The following is a 20,751-nucleotide window of genomic DNA, read 5'->3' on the forward strand; positions in this document are numbered from 1 at the left end:
TAAATGCCACCCCTGCTCCTGTCGAGGTTTCAGGGGTTGGCAAGGAAAGAATGCGATCTACATGCCACCTGACTGCAATCGACGGGTTGCCAACCCCAAACCTCGCTTTAAAAGTACCTGTACTGAGCTAATATGTAAGCTGCCATTGCAAGTTGAAACTTGGCCGTTTCCAGTGGTGTTAATGCTTTCCGAGACACTGAAATGGAACAAATACGCATATCAGGAGTTCAAACTTCCACAAACGTCACTATCTGCATGTATGTTCCAGTGATTTCAAATCCTGTAATGCCAGTAAACTAGCATTTTCAGAAGAAGGTCAGCAATGGCATATTTTGTATTTTTATTAATATAAGGTTTCCTTTAAAGTTATTTCATAGTTTGGCTTACCTCTTCATCCTCCTCCTTGGCAATGTAAGAGGTAAATGCTCCATACTGTGCCTCCCAGTCTAAAGCAAAAAAATAATTAAAATTCATTAGTAGTCACCACAATGTGAATGCTGGGGCCTTCTGCAATAATAGATGTGGTAGTAGGAAATATTTATACAAATCCATGAAAGGAAATTGTCAATACTGACCTTCACATCCACAGAACCACAAAAGATCCAAAGCAAACTCCTGCCTCTCAGGGTCATGGTCATGAATCATTGTGTAGTGCCCATGTTCCCAGTGCCTCAGCTCTCCAGAGCATACAGGAACTCTCACACCTGCGGAAAGGACAGAAGTCTGTGTCAATAAACTACAGCCTAGCAATAGGTTATGATGAGAAAAGATAGACAGATAGAGGAATATGGAGACCATAATGCATCCTTAGTGTACCCAACACACCGTATGACATATTCTTGTAAAGTCTATGTGAAAGTGAATGTATGGGACTGGTCCTTTGGCATGCTTGATGTGCCATATGTTCACATCGCTCTCTGTCAGCTTACTTGCTGGCAGACTTCAGTGAAAACATTTTTACAGGATAAGCCATTTGTACGCTGTGTAGCCTGGCTTGCTCAATACCACAACTGCTTTCATTGAAAGTTAAGTCTACGCAGGTGCATAGATTTATAAAAAATATATATATATATATTTTTTTTTTATTACACTCACTACTTTATATTGTAGCAAAGTGTAATTTCTTCAGTGTTGTCACATGAAAAGATATAATAGAATATTTACAAAAATGTGAGGGGTGTACTCACTTTTGTGAGACACGATAGATAGTGGAGGTATCCCGTCAGGAGATGCCTGACCAGCATGCCGCTGAGAGCCTGAGTCAGCCACTCCAGCCCCCCTCACAGCCCAGCATTCCAGTGACCCCTGGAGGGACAGAGCTGGTGACTGATAAGTCACCAGCTCTGTTCACTGAAGACCGAGAACTGAGCAATTAGCGGTGTTTGATCACGCAGTTCTCAGGGTAGAGGCGGTGGGGGGCAGATACAGCATTGGACCAATGCTGCATCCACCTAGGGGAGTATGGAGGTTTATTTTTTTCCTTCTCTTTTACCCTGTAAAAGGTAACAATTACCAAATCATGGGAGTACAGTGAACAGAGCCTGCGTGATTAAGAGCCCCAGTGGGGGTGTGCAAACAACAAGGTGGACTCGCCGAAAATAGAAAGAACTACACCACTGATGATCTGCCCAAAAAGGACTGTCAGCACCACACCAATATGGAAGCTGGAGACTGTGCAGGATTGTAGAGTAGAAAGGGGCAGCAAAAATCGGGAAAGAAAAAGCTGGAGTCCACCCTTAAATTTCCAACACCAGCTTTCAATTTAACTTAAAAGTGAATTTATCATGGCAACAAATACCAGTAAATGTCAAACACCAAAAAAAATGTAGATGTTCTTGGGCCTAAATACAGAGTGACAAGTTACTGGTGATGACATACATAAAAAATCAAATACTCTGTGCATGGGGGCACCCAGTGGCAGACAAAAACAACAAAGACTAATTTGCTTTAAGGCCTCATGAACACAGGATGTTTTGCAAACTCTCTTAGAAGCCTTTCCTCCTGGCAGCAAAGTTTTGGCAGAAAAAAAGCCTGACACTTTTAAAAGTGTCTAAAGCTTTTACAAGCTTTCAGGTGCATTTACAGGTGTTAAGAGCTTGGGCGTTCATTTAATTGGCCAGAATAATAATTTATTCTGGCTATTGAAATGAATAAACGCTGAAGTGCTAAACGCGCGTTTTAATGCGTCAAGCATTTTTTTTGCAAAAAACTCAGCTGCTCCTGGATGCACTTGCAGTGGCTTTTTTCATGCCTCTAAAAGCCTCTGTCATTAAATGCTGCTAAAAGCCTATGTGTGCACTGACAGGCTAACATGTAGGGGAGTTTAAAGGCAGGAAAAAAAAATGCCTGACCCCCTGGAAGCAGCTGCAAAAACATCCAGTGTGCATGAGGCCTAAAAATCAAAAACACAATGAATGCTGTACTCACTTTCAGCCTGAGCAGTATGATCGCTGTCATCCCCTTGTGCAGAGGTGTTGCCTTTCGGTTCTGAGGATCCCTCTTCTTCATCAGACTCTTCATTGTCGGCTGCCAGGAAATGCAGTTTCAGCCCAGTGAGGTTGGACAGTAGCAGAAAGAAGGCCTCCGATTTCAGAAGCTCCATGCAGGATCTCAGAACATCCGGAAGTTCACCTTTTGCTCTCTCATAACACCTAAACCATATTCAGAGAGGCAAGTGAGAGAGAAACAGCAGGACAGGTACAGGAAGAAGCAGGTCCAAAGTTTGGCACTTACCTTCTGTTGGGGGGACCCAAGAGCTCCCATTCAACACTCTGTGTCTCAAGTGCTGCAGAAACTGCTGTAAGCTTCTCTTCCTAGAAAATAAAAACAAGATTTTAGAGACCTACTAGACACACTATTTATTCATGCGGACTCCGCTGCTGCGACTGGGTGGTAATGGGAAACTAAAACTGTTTTAAGTCAATTTTATTTATTTATTTTATTTTACTATTTATATGAAATCTTTATTTTACAAAATAAATAATATACTGACAATGAGTTTTAATAAAAGGACAGCACCAGAGGTTTACTTTCAGACTCTCTCATCCACTACATTTTCTAAGGTAGCGCCATCTTAAAACAAACAATTGGTATTAGGGCTGCAACTAACGATTATTTTCATAATCGATTAGTTGGCCGATTATTGCTTCGATTAATCGACTAATCGGATAAAAACCTAAAAAAAAAAAAAAAAAAAAAGTGTATAATTTAGTTAATATTCTTGAATATCTATATGTAGTGGTAAATATAACTTTCTCTGTCGCTCATTGACAGACGTAGTCCTCGTTGATTCAACACACTCGGGTTATGCTGCCCTCTACAGGAGTAGGACTAGACAGGAAAGAAAACACTCTGGCCACACCTTAGGGGCAGTCCCAGAGGGTATATCCTCTCTCTCTCTGCTACAGCAAATCAGTTTTTTTCTGTCTAGTTAGGAGTAAGGACCTAGATACCTTGCTGGGATCTTCGGTCCTGGCAGGGTTTTTTTCTTAGAAAAGATTTTTTAGACAGCTTTTTTTCTCCAGTGTTCCTGTGAGATCTTCAAGCAAGAAAGCTGAACTGGGCGACGGGCTGGATGTTGAGATCCAGTGGTCACCCCAGTTCAGCCTACGAGCGCGTGCAGGCCATAGCTCGCGCTGGGTCGGCCGCGACATGGTCCCACTGGACGGGGACTGACCCTGCGAGTTAAACGTCTCGCCAAAACGCCTAAGACCATGAGTCACGGCGTCCGTACTGGTCAACAGCCCTCCCACCTCGGTGGAGAGGGGTACTGTCAGGAGTTGGCGCCCGCCTGGTTCCGGTATGGTGAGTAGTATGTTCCCCCTTTCCCCCTGACGGGTCTTGTGGTGAACGCGGGCCCCTCGCTGTAATGGTAAGGATGGGTCTTCCCTCTATCCTATAACATGTCACAGATCCCCCTGTTTGAGTGTGATTTTTGTGAACAAAAAGCCAGGAGGCTTGGTTTGGGAGCTGACAATCTAATTGCAAAGATGTTAAAATGATGAAGTCAGTGGCAGTACTAGAACTTTACTGTGATAGTATAAAGTATCCTACCTGTCAGAAGCCACAGGGCGATGTCTATATATGTATACTGCATTCCAGATCATTCCTCCAGCTAAACAGATGCCTCCCGACGGTCACGGACCGCATACGGCCCGCCAGGGTCCGGTACCGTAGACCACCATGAGGGTGAAGGGTTGTGAGGCCGAGATCCTTCTGCAGACATGCCGCTATTCTGTGCAGGCCGCCGCCATTGTCTGGTAGATCGCACGAGGCCGCCATTTTGGCGTAGCCTCGTGTCTCCAGCATGGGGGCGGCCATGTTTGAGGTGACTCAAACACCTCGTGGAGCTAGGGGAGGCGCCGGAAGGCATGCAGAGGGGCGGAGCCGCCTCCTTTCTTCCTGGGAAGCCAGCCAAGAGACTTCCTGTCTGCTCTAGACAGTGCTGAGACAAGTTGCAGTTGAAACTCTGAGCATCAAGTGGTGAGCCCTGGGGTCTATCTCTCTCTCTCGCTCTATAGGGGTCCCTAAGCAGGTACACTGAGGGGCTTTGTGGCGCTGGGGGTCTGAAAAAAAAAAAAGTGGTTTTATTTTTTTTGGCAAATTGATTTTTTCCGGGTAGCATCTGGAATTATCATGGACCCTGCCACACAAGTACCCCCACCTGTTTCCCTCGAGGGGGCCGCGGGACCCGCCGGTGCACAGAGTATGGATGCATTTACAGCAGTTTTGGAGTCTTTGGTGGCTCGGGTGGAGACGGCCTGTCAGGAACGGGGGTCAAGAAAGCGACCCCCGCCTACCCCTATATCATCTGATACTTCAGATTCAGATTCTGAGATGGTCATTGCAGCTGCAGGTCCCTCTGCAGGGGCTGTTGTCTCAGGTAAAGTTCCCTCAGACAGTGAGGAGGACGTTCATGCTTCCGCCATAATTCGGGAAGAAGCATTGGTGGACACACTAGTTGTGGCGGTTCGGGAAACCTTAACCACTTCCCGCCCGCCCTATTACAAAATGACGGCGGGAATGTGGTTGAGTTATCCTGACCGGACGTCATATGACGGCGGCAGGATAACACCGCTCTGGGCGCCCCCCGGGGGCGCGCAGAGCGGCGATCGGTGATGCAAGGTGTCAGTCTGACACCCTGCATCTCCGATCTCGGTAAAGAGCCTCTGACGGAGGCTCTTTACCATGTGATCAGCCGTGTCCAATCACGGCTGGTCACATAGTAAAACAGGAACAGCCGTTGATCGGCTTTCCTTAGTTCGTGCCTGACAGGCACGAGTAAAGGAGCGCCGATCGGCGGCTCCCCTGACAGGGGGGGGGGTCGGCACTGGTAATCAGATCATTGATTACCAGTGCAGACCCTCAGGGGGGGGATCTGCCACTAGATCCACCAGGGATGCCCACTATGACCCCAGGGATGCCCACTATGACCCCAGGGATGCCCACTATGACCCCAGGGATGCCCACTATGGCCACCAGGGATGGCAATCAGGGCTCAGGGAGCCCCCCATTGCCCTCCCCATCAGTGATGCCCACCAGTGTCCTCCCTATCAGTGCTGCCCACCATTGCCATCCTTTAGTGTCGCCCACCAGTGCCCATTATTGCCCACCAGTGCCGCCTATCAGTGCCCATTAGTGCCCATCAGTGCCGCCCGTCAGTGCCGCCCGTCAGTGCCCATCAGTGCCCACCAGTGCTGCCTATCAGTGCCCATTAGTGCCCGTCAGTGCCACCTATCAGTGCCCGTCAGTGCCGCCTATCAGTGCCCATCAATGCCGCCTATCAGTGCCCAGCAGTGCCGCCTATCAGTGCCCACCAATGCTGCATATCAGTGCTACCTATCAGTGCCACATATCAGTGCCTATCAGTGCCGCCTATCAGTGCCACCCCATCAGTGCCACCCCATCAGTGCCACCCCATCATTGCCTCCTCATCAGTGCCTGTCAGTGCAGTCTCATCAGTGCTCATCAGTGCAGGAAAAAACTTATTTATTTACAAAATTGTATAACATAAACAAAAAAACTTTTTTTTTTTTTCAAACTTTTCTGTCTTTTTTTATTTGTTTAGCAAAAAGTAAAAATCGCACAGGTGATCAAATACCACCAAAAGAAAGCTCTATTTGTGGGGGGAAAATGATATAAATTTGGTGTAAGTACAGTGTTGCATGACCGCGCAATTGTCATTCAAAATGCAACAGCGCTAAAAGGGGAAAATTGGCCTGGGCGGGAAGGGAGGGAAGTGCCCTGTATTAAAGTGGTTAAGACTTGAGGTTTTACCGGCAGAGGCAACTGAAACAGAGATTCCCTTTGGTACTAACAAACCCACCAAAACGGTGAAGGTTTTTCCTGTACCCAAGTGTTTTGGTAATAAAATTAAAGAAGAATGGGAGCATTCTAAGCGTACCTTTACTATTTCCAAGCGCATTGCTAGACGCTATCCGTTTGAGGAATCCCTCATTAAGAAATGGACGGTACCACCAGTGGTGGATCCACCTATTTCCAGACTGAATAAAGCCACGGTTATTCCGGTGGAGGACGCTTCTTCCTTTAAGGATCCGGTGGATCGGAAAGTAGAAGCGGAGTCCCGCACTATCTTTTCCCTGATAGGGTCAGCCTTTAGACCAATTATTGTCATTGGTTTAGTGTCTCAGACATTAACGGAATGGGCGAGATTGGTGCGCCAGGACCTGAAGGGGAAAGATATCCCCCAGGCAACGTCTGATTTGATGGAACAGATTATACAAGGACTACAGTTGATCTGTGACGCAGCCTTGGATGCTACCCCCCTATTAGGGCATGCATCTATGTCAGCGGTAATCCTCAGACGTGTGCTGTGGTTAAAATGCTGGTCAGCGGACCTAGGTTCCAAAAAGACCTTGACGAATCTCCCCTTACAGGGGAATCGCCTATTTGGGGGCCACCCTAGATGAGATCATTAAGGATGCCACTGGGGGCAAAAGCACTTTTTTGCCACAGGCTGCTAAAGCTAAAGGACCTTGTAACAAGCGGGGACCTTTCTTTACCGCCCATAAAGGGTTCGTTCGCTCAGCTGGAGCAAGCGGGAAGGGCAAGACTCCTCCAGGAGGGTTCAAGAAGGGCTGGTCGGACAGACAAAAGACCGACTCAGCCAAACCTGAAGCAAAGGATTACACAGCCTGAAGGTGCGCCCCCACCCGGCTTGAGGGTGGGGGGACGTCTTCACCGGTATTCAGGGCATTCGATCGAGCATCGACCACTGCTACCGGTGCGATTCTTCCCTTCCAACATCTAAGTGCTACAGGGAGCGGTAGTTACCGTTCCCTGAACAGATCATTTTCTTTACCTTTTCCAAAGATTAGCCTCAGTTCCCCACAAGAATCGGATCCGGTTGAACAGACAGACCAAGGAGCCTCTAGCCGGGTGACTTTGGTCCCTGTGGTTCAACCAGGAGAAATCACCACTCCTGATAGGAATCAGGTGTCTGATAAATGTGTGGGAACAGAGAACGATCAGACTTTGTCGGATGGCCTGGGGCCAGATAGCTCTAGGGCAGCCTGGTTCGGATCCAGTTAGCGCCAGTTGTCCTGGAAATTCTAGGATGGCCTCTTCAAGCCGGTCTGGCCGACTTGGACATGCTAGTCGCGGACGTTCCTTGGGAACTTCTTCTCAGAGAGTGTCTGCGGTCTCAAGGACCGATCTTCCATCGTGCTTTACAGTCGCTGGTTTTAATGGCCTGGCCATTGAGACCCAGGTACTGAAGGACAGAGGTTTGTCAGCTTCAGTTATTCCTACTCTAATTAAGGCAAGGAAAGCGACTTCCAGCAAGGTCTATTATCGCACATGGAAGACTTATATCGCGTGGTGCGAATCGTTAGGAATTCCTCCACGTACCTATTCAGTGACCCGAATATTGGCCTTTCTGCAAAAGGGGGTTGAGCAGAAACTAGCCTTGAGCACCATCAAGGGTCAGGTTTCAGCATTAGCAATCTTCTTTCAGAAGCCTTTGGCTACAAAATCCTTGGTGCGGAATTTCATCCAGGGGGTGCGGCTCCTGGCTCCACCAGTCCGCGCGCCCTTACCGCCTTGTGATCTTAATTTGGTTTTGTCGGTTCTGCAGAAACCTCCCTTTGAAAACATCAGGGAGATTCCCTTGCTGACTTTATCCCAGAAGGTAGCCTTCTTAGTGGCTATCACTTCTGCACGCAGGGTGTCAGAACTGGCTGCATTGTCATGCCAGTCCCCATACTTAGTGATTCATAGGGATAAGGTAGTTCTTCATCCTAAGCCATCCTTTCTTCCAAAGGTGGTTTCAGACTTTCATCTGAATGAAGATATTGTACTACCTTCCTTGTGTCCTCAGCCCAATCATCATCGGGAACATGCGTTGCATTCCTTGGATGTGGTTCGGGCAATCAGGGTATACCTGAAAGCTACGGAATCGTTCCGTAAGACGGATTCACTTTTTGTGATCACGGATGGCCCCAGAAAGGGGTTGCCTGCATCTGCCGTGACTATCTCCAAATGGATTAGACAGACGGTGGTACAGGCTTATTCTATTAAGGGTCGGAGTCCTCCGTTCCCTGTTAGGGCGCACTCCACTCGAGCGCTCAGTACTTCCTGGGCCTTCCGCCATCAGGCGTCAGTGGTCCAGGTATGTAAGGCGGCCACCTGGTCGTCGGTACATACCTTTACAAAATTTTATAAGATTGATGTGATGGCATCGGCGGATGCCTCATTTGGCCGCAAGGTTTTGCAGGCCGCAATTTGAGGAGACCGGTGGTCTACCTTGAGGGTTTTTTTCTGTTGGAATTTTCTGTTGAGTCTCATCTTTGATTGATGAGCATTGAAGACTTCTAGTTGGCACCGGTTGGGCCTTCTAGATTGGATTTAATTTCCATTTTCCCACCCCTCATTTGTGGTACTGCTTTGGGACGTCCCGAGTGTGTTGAATCAACGAGGACTACGTCTGTCAATGAGCGACAGAGAAAAATGGATTTTTGTAAGATCTTACTGTAAAATCCTTTTCTCTTAAGCTCATTGACAGACGTAGTACCCGCCCCTCTGTTTTTGAGTTGGGTTGGGTTAAATTCTCTAAACACTGCTTTGTGACATAACTGATTTGTTGTAGCAGAGATAGAGAGGATATACCCTCTGGGACTGCCCCTAAGGTGTGGCCAGAGTGTTTTCTTTCCTGTCTAGTCCTACTCCTGTAGAGGGCAGCATAACCCGAGTGTGTTGAATCAACGAGGACTACGTCTGTCAATGAGCTTAAGAGAAAAGGATTTTACGGTAAGATCTTACAAAAATCCATTTATCCAGCTATATAGTTGGATATTTAATCCACTCTGAAACAGATATATGTATTATTAGAGGTTTAAATGTGGACTCCGAGATCAATATTATTAAAAGACCTAAAACACTGTTTTGCAAATTTTCAGACCGGATTTGTATATAATCATGATAGACTCCCTTATTAATAGGCAGGAAGTTTGATACAAGCTCCCTGTGCCTGCTGTCACTTATGCTGGTAATACACAAACTAAATTTTTTTTAGAAAATTTTTAAAAACATTCATCTGATTTTTCTAACCATTAGTGTATATTGGTGTCCGGTGTCAACCACAGTGACAGGAAAATCTGAAGGAGCAGAATAGAAAACTTCTCGATCAAACAAATCTTCAAATAGTGTATGTGGTTTTTGCTCAGAAGTTTTATTCATTTTAAAATTTATTGTTAAAAGCAAGGGGAATTTTCACACAACACTCATCCATTCAACAAATATACAAATCATTTTTGAACAAAAATATAGATGCAAATATTTTTGTCCAAAAATCCAATACATGTATGGGAAGCAGAAGACCTTTAGTAGCAGCAGCATGCTTTTTTTTTTCATGTGTATGTATATAAAAAAAATATGCCCAGAAGTCGGATATGCAGGATATTTTAACTGGGAATCAGACATGAAGGTATATGAAGGGTGGTAAAATAACATTTATATATTAAAGTAGTACTAAAAGCTGAGACTTTTTTTTTTTCATGGATATAATAATTTTAAATACAGTATAATGCACAATACTAATAAACTTTTACTTTAAATGTAATTGTAATGCCTTATATCACCTCTAGTCTATCGGCCTCCACCTTCTCTGGGTTCAGATGCTGATCTTCCCAGCACAGAGCCCTTACAGTGATTGTAAACGTTGGATTCTTTTCTTTTTAACAACAATCTTGTCATACTTATCCTCTCTGTGTAATGATTTTTACAGAGCAGCACTGATTCTCCTCTTCTGCCCCCCCTCCCCCCATGGCACTTCCAGCCCCTTCTGCCTTCAAAGTGCCCCTATAGGAAGCAGCAAAGTATAGTACTGTACAGAGTGTCCCTATAGCAAGGTTTAAAAAAACCTCTGCCTTTAGAATCACTTGGTTCCTTCTCTTGCCCAGGACTACATTTCCCATGAGGCATTGCTCCTCACACATTCACAAGTTCTCTGTCATCTACTGACATGTATGGATGGTTTACTGAGCTGTATGTGTGCTGCACTGTATTTTCTGATATGTAAACAAATAATGCATTCTGTATGAAGGACAACTAATCGGCTGACGATTAATCGATTATGAAAATAGTTGACAACTATTTTCATAATCGATTAGTTGACGATTATAATCGATTAGTTGTTTCAGCCCTAATTGGTATATTGCAGCTTACCAATTCTTAGATGTGGTGGCTGCATTCACTTCTTTTTTTAAGAAAAGTAGAGGAAAAAGCCTAAAAAAAAAAAAAAAAACCTAGTGCTCCACTGGTGGCTGAAAATAAGAACACAAAATATTGATATGCAATATTTTGTAATTACTAGACCTAGGCAGCTCATACATTAGTCATTTTGGTTGAAAAAAAAATATGACCCAATTTCCCAATCCACATATTCGAGGTGAATGGGGGGAATATTCCCATTGAGCTAACATATTCTGAAAGTGGCGTGACTTCCCTGCTGCCAGAATACACTGACCAGCACTGCCAGCTACAGCCGGCAGCATTAATCAAGCGACATTTATCCAACAGGCAGGTTGTACAGAAGTCATCAGTAGATAGATTTCTGTACAACCAGTCTTGTCCATACATGGATCGAAATTTGCCCGGTCCCTGCAGAAACAACTGAATTTCAATCCATATAAAAACAATAGAATAGGGCGCCCAGGTAAGTATGGGTGAAAAACAACATCAATTTATTCCAAGTTCCACTTACATAAAAAATTCCTGTATTATATGTGCAGGGGTGTTGTGGTGTGCAAACAGACAGGCAGCGGTCTCAATGGACTGGAGGGCAGCCTCAGGTACAAACAAGGACCTGCCACGAGGAGGAGAGAAGCCGGTGGCGTCCTTGCTTGGCTTTTACACATGCCACTGACAGTGGCCGCAATGCGTTTTAGGCCCCGCCTCCTTTATCAGGCTCCTTCCTCCTTGCGGCAGGTGCTGGTTTGTGCCTGAGGCTGCCCTCCAGTCCATCGAGACTGCTGCCTGTCTGCTTGCAAACCACAAAACCCCTGCACATAGGATACAGCAGTTTTATATGTATGTGGACTTGGAATAAAATGTAGTATGAAAAGAGGGGACAGCTTCCAGATTGGGGGTATATCACAGGGGGTACAAGTATCCACGTCCCAAGTAGAATGAAGGAAAAGAGGAAGGGAGGGGGCCAAGGGGACTTTTATAGGGATACTGTCATCAAGACCAATAGCAAATATCAGACATATATAAAATCTTGAACAAACTTTATTAGAACAAAAAATATAGCATTAAAAATTATTATCGTGTTATCAAACACAGATAATAGTGCAAAACAGAAAACAATTGACGGTATGTCATACAGTAGCATGCAACAAAGGCTCAAATGAGCATAATATCCACGGAGGGGTGGTGTAGATCACACTGTCCAATACAGAATTATGCCAGAGGTGGTATAGCTGGTAGGTAACATGTGTATTGGACGTGGGTGCCTATACATGAGCCCAGCCCGACATGTTTCGCGGGTAACCGCTTCTTCAGGGGCAAACAACGTGGGTATAGGCATCAACAATTGCTACTACAAGTAATAAGAAAAAAACAAAATCAATACACATCTATATGGCAGGTTTAACAAGATACATCTCATTGAGCAATATATAGGTCAGAAAGAGGTGAGCGCCAAATTTCATATAACCCACCTGTATGGAGCCAACTCTAAAAGCAGGTAGACACAAAGGGGATCGCAACTAGGGTAGATACCCCCACGGCGGACATGGGAGCAGTCCAGTCCAAACAGGGGTCCAAATCAAGATGGATATAATGTATTCTGGATAGTAAAAGAGGTATATGTAGTAAAGATTTGGTAATATAGTTGAATATTGGTATATACCAACTCCACAACGAGGAGGACTTACCAAAATATCAATATGCTTGTGTATGTCCCCTGTAGTGTCTCATGACACGGCTAGGGGGTGGCTGCTGGAATAGCCGGAACTGGTGAGTGGGGAAAATGGATCAATATTAGATCCAAGGACCCTCTTTGGACCGAATATTGATCCATTTTCCCCACTCACCAGTTCCGGCTATTCCAGCAGCCACCCCCTAGCCGTGTCATGAGACACTACAGGGGACATACACAAGCATATTGATATTTTGGTAAGTCCTCCTCGTTGTGGAGTTGGTATATACCAATATTCAACTATATTACCAAATCTTTACTACACATCCCTCTTTTACTATCCAGAATACATTATATCCATCTTGATTTGGACCCGTTTGGACTGGACTGCTCCCATGTCCGCCGTGGGGGTATCTACCCTAGTTGCGATCCCCTTTGTGTCTACCTGCTTTTAGAGTTGGCTCCATACAGGTGGGTTATATGAAATTTGGCGCTCACCTCTTTCTGACCTATATATTGCTCAATGAGATGTATCTTGTTAAACCTGCCATATAGATGTGTATTGATTTTGTTTTTTTCTTATTACTTGTAGTAGCAATTGTTGATACCTATACCCACGTTGTTTGCCCCTGAAGAAGCGGTTACCCGCGAAACATGTCGGGCTGGGCTCATGTATAGGCACCCACGTCCAATAACACATGTTACCTACCAGCTATACCACCTCTGGGATAATTCTGTATTGGACAGTGTGATCTACACCACCCCTCCGTGGATATTATGCTCATTTGAGCCTTTGTTGCATGCTACTGTATGACATACCGTCAATTGTTTTCTGTTTTGCACTATTATCTGTGTTTGCTAACACGATAATAATTTTTTAATGCTATATTTTTTGTTCTAATAAAGTTTGTTCAAGATTTTATTTATGTCTGATATTTGCTATTGGTCTTGATGACAGTATCCCTATAAAAGTCCCCTTGGCCCCCTCCCTTCCTCTTTTCCTTGGAATAAATGTATGTGGTTTTTAACCCATACTTACCTGGTGCCCTTTTCTATTGTTTAATAGGCCTATGAGGGACTCCCAAACTCACTGAGGAACTGACGGTTATTGTATGCGTTTCCTTCATCCACCAGTGATCTACTTACCCTACTATTACTACCACTGCTCATCAAGTATGAATTTTATGGACTCATGATGTTTATTAGCATGTCAGTGAAGTTCTGACCCACTTGCTATTTCTAGTTTGAATTCCAATCAATGTATAGCCCGCTTGTGTTTCTCACCATTGTCAAAAAGTGTAGTTTGTAGAGGTTGTGTCCAAAATCAAAATGTTCCAGCTCAAAAATCTTTCCAAGCTTACTATTCAAATTATAGCATGTATGTTCTCCTTGCTCTGATCACCACTAATCACCTGTTTTCAGAAACACAAAATTCAGTTTTAAGCCTGCTTGAGCACCTGGAAGAACTTGATATTTTCTTGTAAACCAGCTCTTGCGATGGAGCTGCTGTTAGAACAGGTGGCTGGTGGGGGATCGGAGTGGATACACCCAATTACCCAGCAGTAAAGGCCACAAGATTAGGTCTTCTGCCCAATCATACCACTGTCTCTGTCCATCCCAGGTGTCATTCATTTACATTGCACCCCACTTTCCATAGGTGTACGACAAACCTTAAGAAAGTCCTTCAGGAGTATCTCAGATGTGTCTTCAAACTCCTCCTGAATCTGAGCCTGATACTCAACTGATAGATAAACTGGGTTTATCCACTCATAAAGGATTTCATGCTGTGGAGACAGTCAAAAGTTAGTATGCACATTACAAGTTTTCATTCACTGCATTAGGCAAAGATGAAAGGATCTTACATCACAGGGGATGTGGGGGCTACGGACAGGCACAGGATCCAGTGAGCGTGGTGGTCTCTCCAGGGATGAACCATGAAACCAACCGCCTACTGACAGACGGCATTTTCCTTCAGATAGAACCTCTGAAACCTTTTAAAAGGGCAAAGCATAAACCGAATTGACACTCATGTATTAAAGAAAAAAAAAAAAAAACACACAGACACACAACAAAACCACTTAAAGTGTATGAAAAGCAAAAAATGTGATTTTTGTACTCACTGTAAAATCCATTTCTCTGAGTTCATCGATGGACCCAGCGATCTATAAATCATAATTACTGGGTTATATTGCCTCCTCCAGGAGTAGGACTAGGCAGAACAAAAAACACCTGGCTACACCCATGGGCCGTCCTCAGCTGATATATAACCCCCCTCTCTGCTCTAGGTAATCAGTTTAGTAGCAAGCAGTATAAGAAGTATCAGAACTCCATACAGGGTGGGTGCTGTGTCCGTCGATGAACTCAGAGAAATTGATTTTTACGGCAAGTACAAAAATCCCATTTTCTCTTTCAGTCATTGACGGACACAGCGCTCCATAAATCATAACTACTGGGACGTCCAAAAGAAAAATGAGGGGTGGGGAAAAATAACCCAAGGCTAAAAACGCAAGAGCCCTTAACAAGGACACAGGAGCCTTAACCGGGTCACAGGAGCCCCAAATGAAAAATAAAAGTTTAAAGAAAAACACCCCTCAAGAGGGAACAGCCCTTCTTAAACAGCAGCCTGCAAAACTTTGCGGCCAAAAGAAGCATCTGCAGATGCCAAAGTATCTACCTTATACAATGCACTGACAACCAAGTGGCTGCCTTGAAAACTTGCGATATTTGTGCCGGGTGACGGAAGGCCCAAGAAGTACTGAGTAGAATGTGCCTTGACAGGGAAAGGTGGATCCTGACCTTTAATGGAATAGGCCTGGGTCACCATCTGCCTGATCCATCTGGGGATGGTAGCCGAAGAAGCAGCCAGCCCTTTCCTTGGTCCATCCATAACCACAAAAAGCGAGTCTGACCTCCGAAAGGATTCAGTAGCTGCCAGATACACCCGAATCGCAGGCACCACATCCAAGGTATGCAAAGCAAATTCCCTGGGATGAGCCAGCTTGGGACACAAGGAAGGCAACAAAATGTCCTCATTCAAATGGAAGTCAGAGACAACTTTGGGCAGAAATGGACAGGGAGGAAGAACCACTTTATCCCTATGTAGCACTAAATAAGGACTGCAACAGGATAATGCAGCCAATTCCAATACCCTGCGAGCCGAGGTAATAGCCACCAAGAATGTCACCTTCTGGGATAACGTAGGCAAGGGAATCTCCCAAATATTCCCAAATGGAAGTTTCTAGAGAACCAAAAGTACTAAATTTAAATCCCATGGCTAAAAGAGACCGTACAGGTGGAGCGACATGTCGAAACCCCTGAATGAAGGTATGAACTAAAGAATGCGTGGCTAGGGCTCACTGAAAGAAGATTGCCAGGGCAGACACCTGGCCTTTGATGGTACTCAAGGACAACTTCTGATCAACGCCCTGTTGAAGAAAGGTTAAGATACGAGCCACAGAAAAGGATCGAGGATGAGCGTCAATCGACCCACACCAAGAAATGTACGCTTTCCACGTACGATGGTATATCTTGCTGGAAGACGACTTCCTCATCTTCACCATAGTAGGGATCACTGATCCAGACAGACCTCTATCCCTCAGTACCTGGCTTTCGATAGCTAAGAACCAGTGACTGTAAAGCAGGATGGTAGACCAACCGTTGGGACAACTGGTTCTCTCTGAGAGGAAGCCTCCAAGAGATGTTTATGGCAACCAGACTGATTGGAAGATTTTCGCCCTTGATTCCTCGCAGGAATTGCGAAAGAAGCCTGAGCCAAGGATGATACTGGCCTTACCGTGGCCCTTGGACGCCTGTCGTGTCTGCCAGAGGAACCCGTGATTTTGCCACAAACCTCAGTATCCTCCTGTGGAGCCGAACCAGCTAAAGGAGCTGCATGTAGTACTGTGCAAACAGAACTATCTTGAAGGTGGATACCACCAGACACAGAACCTGTTTGCAAAATGGGGGAGAACTATCTGTGTGACAGCAGCCGGTGAATCACGGCCTGTGGCTCCTGAAGTTTTTACTGAGGAAGGACCACCCTGGTCAGATATAGAATCAGACCTAGGTAAATCAGTTCCATGGACAGGGATAGGGGGGACCTTCGGTAGTTTGGACATCACCTGAACCTTTGCAGGAATTAAATCCGCACAAGGAGACACAGGAACTAAAAAAACCTGAAAAGGAAAAGCTTTGTCCACCTTTCTGGGTACCCCCAAAGGAATAATTTTGTGGATCCCCTTGACGCTCATGAAGGAGGTCCACAAGGCCGGAAACCAACGAAGATGACCCTCTACCCCAATAATGGGTGAGGGCAGACCTTCATGCTGAAGGGGTCTTGTTTGTGGGTCCGGAGAAGCTAGCTTCAGGCTTACAAGACCAAGGATGCTTGGAACCTCCCAGGTAAGGTTTTAAAGATCTATTTCCCTTATTCTCTGTCCCAGAAGCACAAAAGAATTTCTATGTGCTGAGGAGGAGAGCCCCCAGTCTGCGACAATGCTCCTTCCCTATTCCTAGACTATGGCAGGAAGGTACTCTTCTCCTCCCCCCCCCCCCCCTGTGATACCCTTAATGATGTCATCCAGGGTAGCCCCAAACAGGTGATTGCCTTGAAAGGGCAGATCAATGAGAGCTTTCTTAGAGGCGTGGTCTGCGGATCAATTACAGCACAGGGCTGAATCCAAAGCTGCATCAAAAATAAACTGCAGCCCATGGACCAACCAAATTTAACATAAGCAGCGGGGACCTGCTCACCCCCCAACCCCCCCCCCCCCCCCAAGCTCTGGCGCAAATGCCTGGCTCATTCATTTAGGGTTTGAGACACCAGGGCTGAGGCAAAGACTGACTGCAATGTCAAACCAGCCATATTAAACAAGCTGAGTGCCACAGCCTCCGCTTTCCTGTCAGCCGGGTCCTTAAAAGACGGGGATTCCTCTAATGGGATCATGGTAGCTTTGTTTAACCTGGAAACAGGAGGGTCCACCACTGGTGGACTAGTCCACTTTTTAAAAGTGACTCCTCAAAAGGGTAACATACAGCAAAATGTTTGGGGACCACAAAGGGTACATTTGGTTGTTCCCCATTCCTTACAGGAAAACCTGTCAAAATAAGGCACATAAGAAAACACCTTTGGAGTGCGAGGTGACTTATGTGTACCAAACTACACAGCCAAGTCCGTGGCTACATCAGCCGCATCCTCCATTTTTAAAGTCTCATGCACTGCAGTGATAAGTGCATATACCAACGCTATTTAATTCGCTGCTGCGACCATGGAGGAATCATCCTCACTATCGGATGGATCTAGGGTGTGATATTAGGCCCCTGGACGAGCCGCGTCCACGGCGGCATCAGGTTTAGAATCAGATGAGACAGACTGAGCAGGGAAAGGCGGGGGACGCTTCCTCCTGGGCCTTTGCCCACATGCCACTTCCACCCGGGACGCCAAAGACTGCAGGACCACCATCAGTGCAACCATGGGAAGCTGGGGTTCTGAGGGACCTGCCACCTCCATGAGGGGGGTAAGTGGGGGAGAGACCCTGAGACTCTATAAAGGAAAGGAAGACTCTGCAGTACAAAAACGATCTTTTGGCACCACTAAAGGATCCCCCCAAGGCTCAGGGTACCTATCAGCAGAGAGAGAAATAACAGGGACCCCCAAGGACTTACCCTACCGATCGGAGGAGCGCCGAGAATTCGGACCCAGCATTACCATGGACGCCATCCCTGTTCAAATGTCCCGGGCACAGGAAGAGGAAAGTGAAGAGGAAGAGGAGGAGCTTTAGCATCCCCATGAGGCTTCCTTTCGTCGTCTCTAGCATCTCCCAGACTAAGGCAAAATGACCCTTGTGACATCATCGAAGCTACACAAACATGGCTGCCAGCTGGAGACCAGCCAGACTAAGGAAAAAAAAATAAAAAAAAATCGCTGCCATCAGCTACAGATGCTGAAGCATGCTGCCAGGATCTTTCCTGCACCCTCTACAATGCTGTACCCTCTGCATGGGGACCCCCCCTGAAAGTAGGACACACTTTAGGGGAGACTCCACTGCGTACTCTGCACCGATCTCTGCACTGGGACCCCCCTGCACTACACCCACACTACAAACAGTAAGGTATGCACCCAGGGGTTTCCTACACTGGGGCCCCTCCAGACTACCCGCTGCATCCTCTGCCTTGGGACCCCCACCAGACTCCAGGTCCAGACGGGGGGGGGGGGGGGGGGTCGGGAGAGAGGGAAGCACAGCTTAATGAGGGATTTAAGGATAGGAGGAGGAGGTCTGATAGTCCCTGGAGGTTTCCAGCATCCACCCCAAAAAAAACGCCAAAAGGGGAGAGGGGGGGCTGCACTTACCCTTCCATGGTGCGAGTAGCGCTCCAGACAGAATCCTCGCCACCGAAGTAGGGGAGCTGTCGGCCAAGGGACCGCTGCAACTTAGACCCACGCCCGGTCGTATGCGACCCTGCGAGACGTTTAACTCGCGGCCAGCCTCTGTCCACGAAGCTATGTCGTGGCCGACCTAGTGCGTAGCTACAGTCTGCATGTGCTCACTGGCTGGGTTTGGGGGACCACTGGATCTAGCTTATCCATCCCCGCAGTTGATTGTAGGTCTCCCAAGAGAAAAGAAAAAACAAAAAAAAAAAAAAAAGATGTAAAAGGAAGGAGAAAAAAATTGCTAGAACCAGAAATCCCAGCCTGGAGCCTAGGTCCTTACTCCTGACTAGACAGATTAAAAATGATTACCTAGAGCAGAGAGGGGGGATTATATACCAGCTGAGGATGGCCCATGGGCGTAGCCAGGTGTTTTTGTTCTGCCTAGTCCTACTCCAGGAGGAGGCAATATAACTCAGTAGTTATGATTAATGGAGCGCTGTGTCTGTCGATGAATGAAAGAGAAATATTTTTTGGATAGAGTAGGAATAGTTAAAGCCCCTTTCAGGTGCTTCTTGATTCATGTAAACTTTTGTTATATATAAAATGTCTTTGCTTACTTGTCAAGCGAATGCCTTGATAGAATATGATTTGATACCACTATTTTGTCTTTTTTTTTTCATTCTTCCTGTAATCTGATGTACTCTGAATGAAGTATTGTCTGTACACACTACCCTGTAAACATTTAAAGGCCAAGTTTACCTTTGGAACCGGTTACAGGTTCTACCGGTATTTTGGGTGGAACATGTACAAGCTCCTGCTTCCTCCCCCCCCCTCAATCCCCCTCTCTGTGACAATGGTTGGGGAATCTTCTCCCTGCAAGCACTGTCGCAATTAAAAAAACAGCATGGTCACTTCATTCATTCAGTTTTATTTGAATGAAATACAAATACTGTTATCTTCCGTGGCCGACGACTTGTCGTTCTCAATGAACAGCAAGGGCGCTGGTGAGCGCTCTGGTAGTTTATTCATTCTTCCTGCAATTCAGTAATCGCTTGCCCATATCAGAGGTACGCGCAGGCAGCGTACCGGGAGTCAGCAGGATCCTGGCATTGGACCCGCAATCTTCTGATCGTGCGTGCAATAATTTAATTTACAGGCTCCAGTGTAAATAAATAAATAATAAATGCACATTTTTTTACCTGTAAAAAGATGTGCATTTATTTATTTTAAGGTGAGCGTCTCCTTCATTAAACATTTCTCAGTGAAAAAAAAACAAAAAAAAAAACAGACATCAAAATGCATTAACATCAAAAATGAAATCACCAGAGGTATAAAGACATCCCCGTTAGCTCTAAATAAATGGAATGTAACAGCATTCATTGTTAGTAGCAGCAGCTTGTAAACCAATTCACTCAACCACCAGTCCTACCTGCGAACTCAGCTCCTACCTTTTTGAATCATTTGTGAATCTTTAAAGATTCCCATGTTCGTTCCAACAAATGGATGAATTCCTTTGTTCATGTACTGACTGATTAAAAGTGATGTTTTCTCACCCTTTCAGTACCTTGATATATTTATATTGGAGTGGGTCCACAGTGGGGAGATTTACTAAAACACAGAATCTTGGGCAGCTGTGCACAGTAACCAATCAGCTTCTAGGTTTTACTTCCAAAGCTTAATTGAAAAATTTGAAGTTAGAGGCTGATTGGTTACTGTGCACAGCTGCGCCAGATTCTGTGTGCACCAGTTTTAGTAAATCTTCCCCCCCAGTGTAAACATATTTTTTTAGGTGTCTGCAACACAGTTCTAAATATATAATTAGGGATGCACCAATACCGATAAACGGTGCTGATACAGCCTATTTTTGCGAGTACTTGTACTCCTGATACTGAAAATTTGCATCCATACAAAATAAATGGGCGCAAATCGCACTGCAAAGAATCGCATGCAATATGAACAGGAATGTGGTGCAACTCCTGTTCGAATCACATGAGGTTTCCCG

General features: G+C 45.7%; 1 protein-coding gene across 1 annotated transcript in view; it reads right to left on the bottom strand.

Moving 5' to 3' along the window:
* Positions 1-20,751, bottom strand: part of OGFOD1 (2-oxoglutarate and iron dependent oxygenase domain containing 1) — a 34,173-nt gene that overhangs the window by 3,654 nt on the left and 9,768 nt on the right. Inside the window, exons 7-12 of the mRNA XM_082269909.1 lie at positions 14,242-14,370; positions 14,050-14,163; positions 2,734-2,813; positions 2,428-2,651; positions 576-704; positions 388-446 (exon numbers count right to left, since the gene is read on the bottom strand). Coding sequence (XP_082126035.1) covers positions 388-446; positions 576-704; positions 2,428-2,651; positions 2,734-2,813; positions 14,050-14,163; positions 14,242-14,370 — 735 coding nt within the window. The remainder of the gene's footprint in view (positions 1-387; positions 447-575; positions 705-2,427; positions 2,652-2,733; positions 2,814-14,049; positions 14,164-14,241; positions 14,371-20,751) is intronic.

Source organism: Pelophylax lessonae (assembly GCF_965119305.1).
Source record: "Pelophylax lessonae genome assembly, chromosome: 10".
Taxonomy (NCBI): Eukaryota; Metazoa; Chordata; class Amphibia; order Anura; family Ranidae; genus Pelophylax; species Pelophylax lessonae.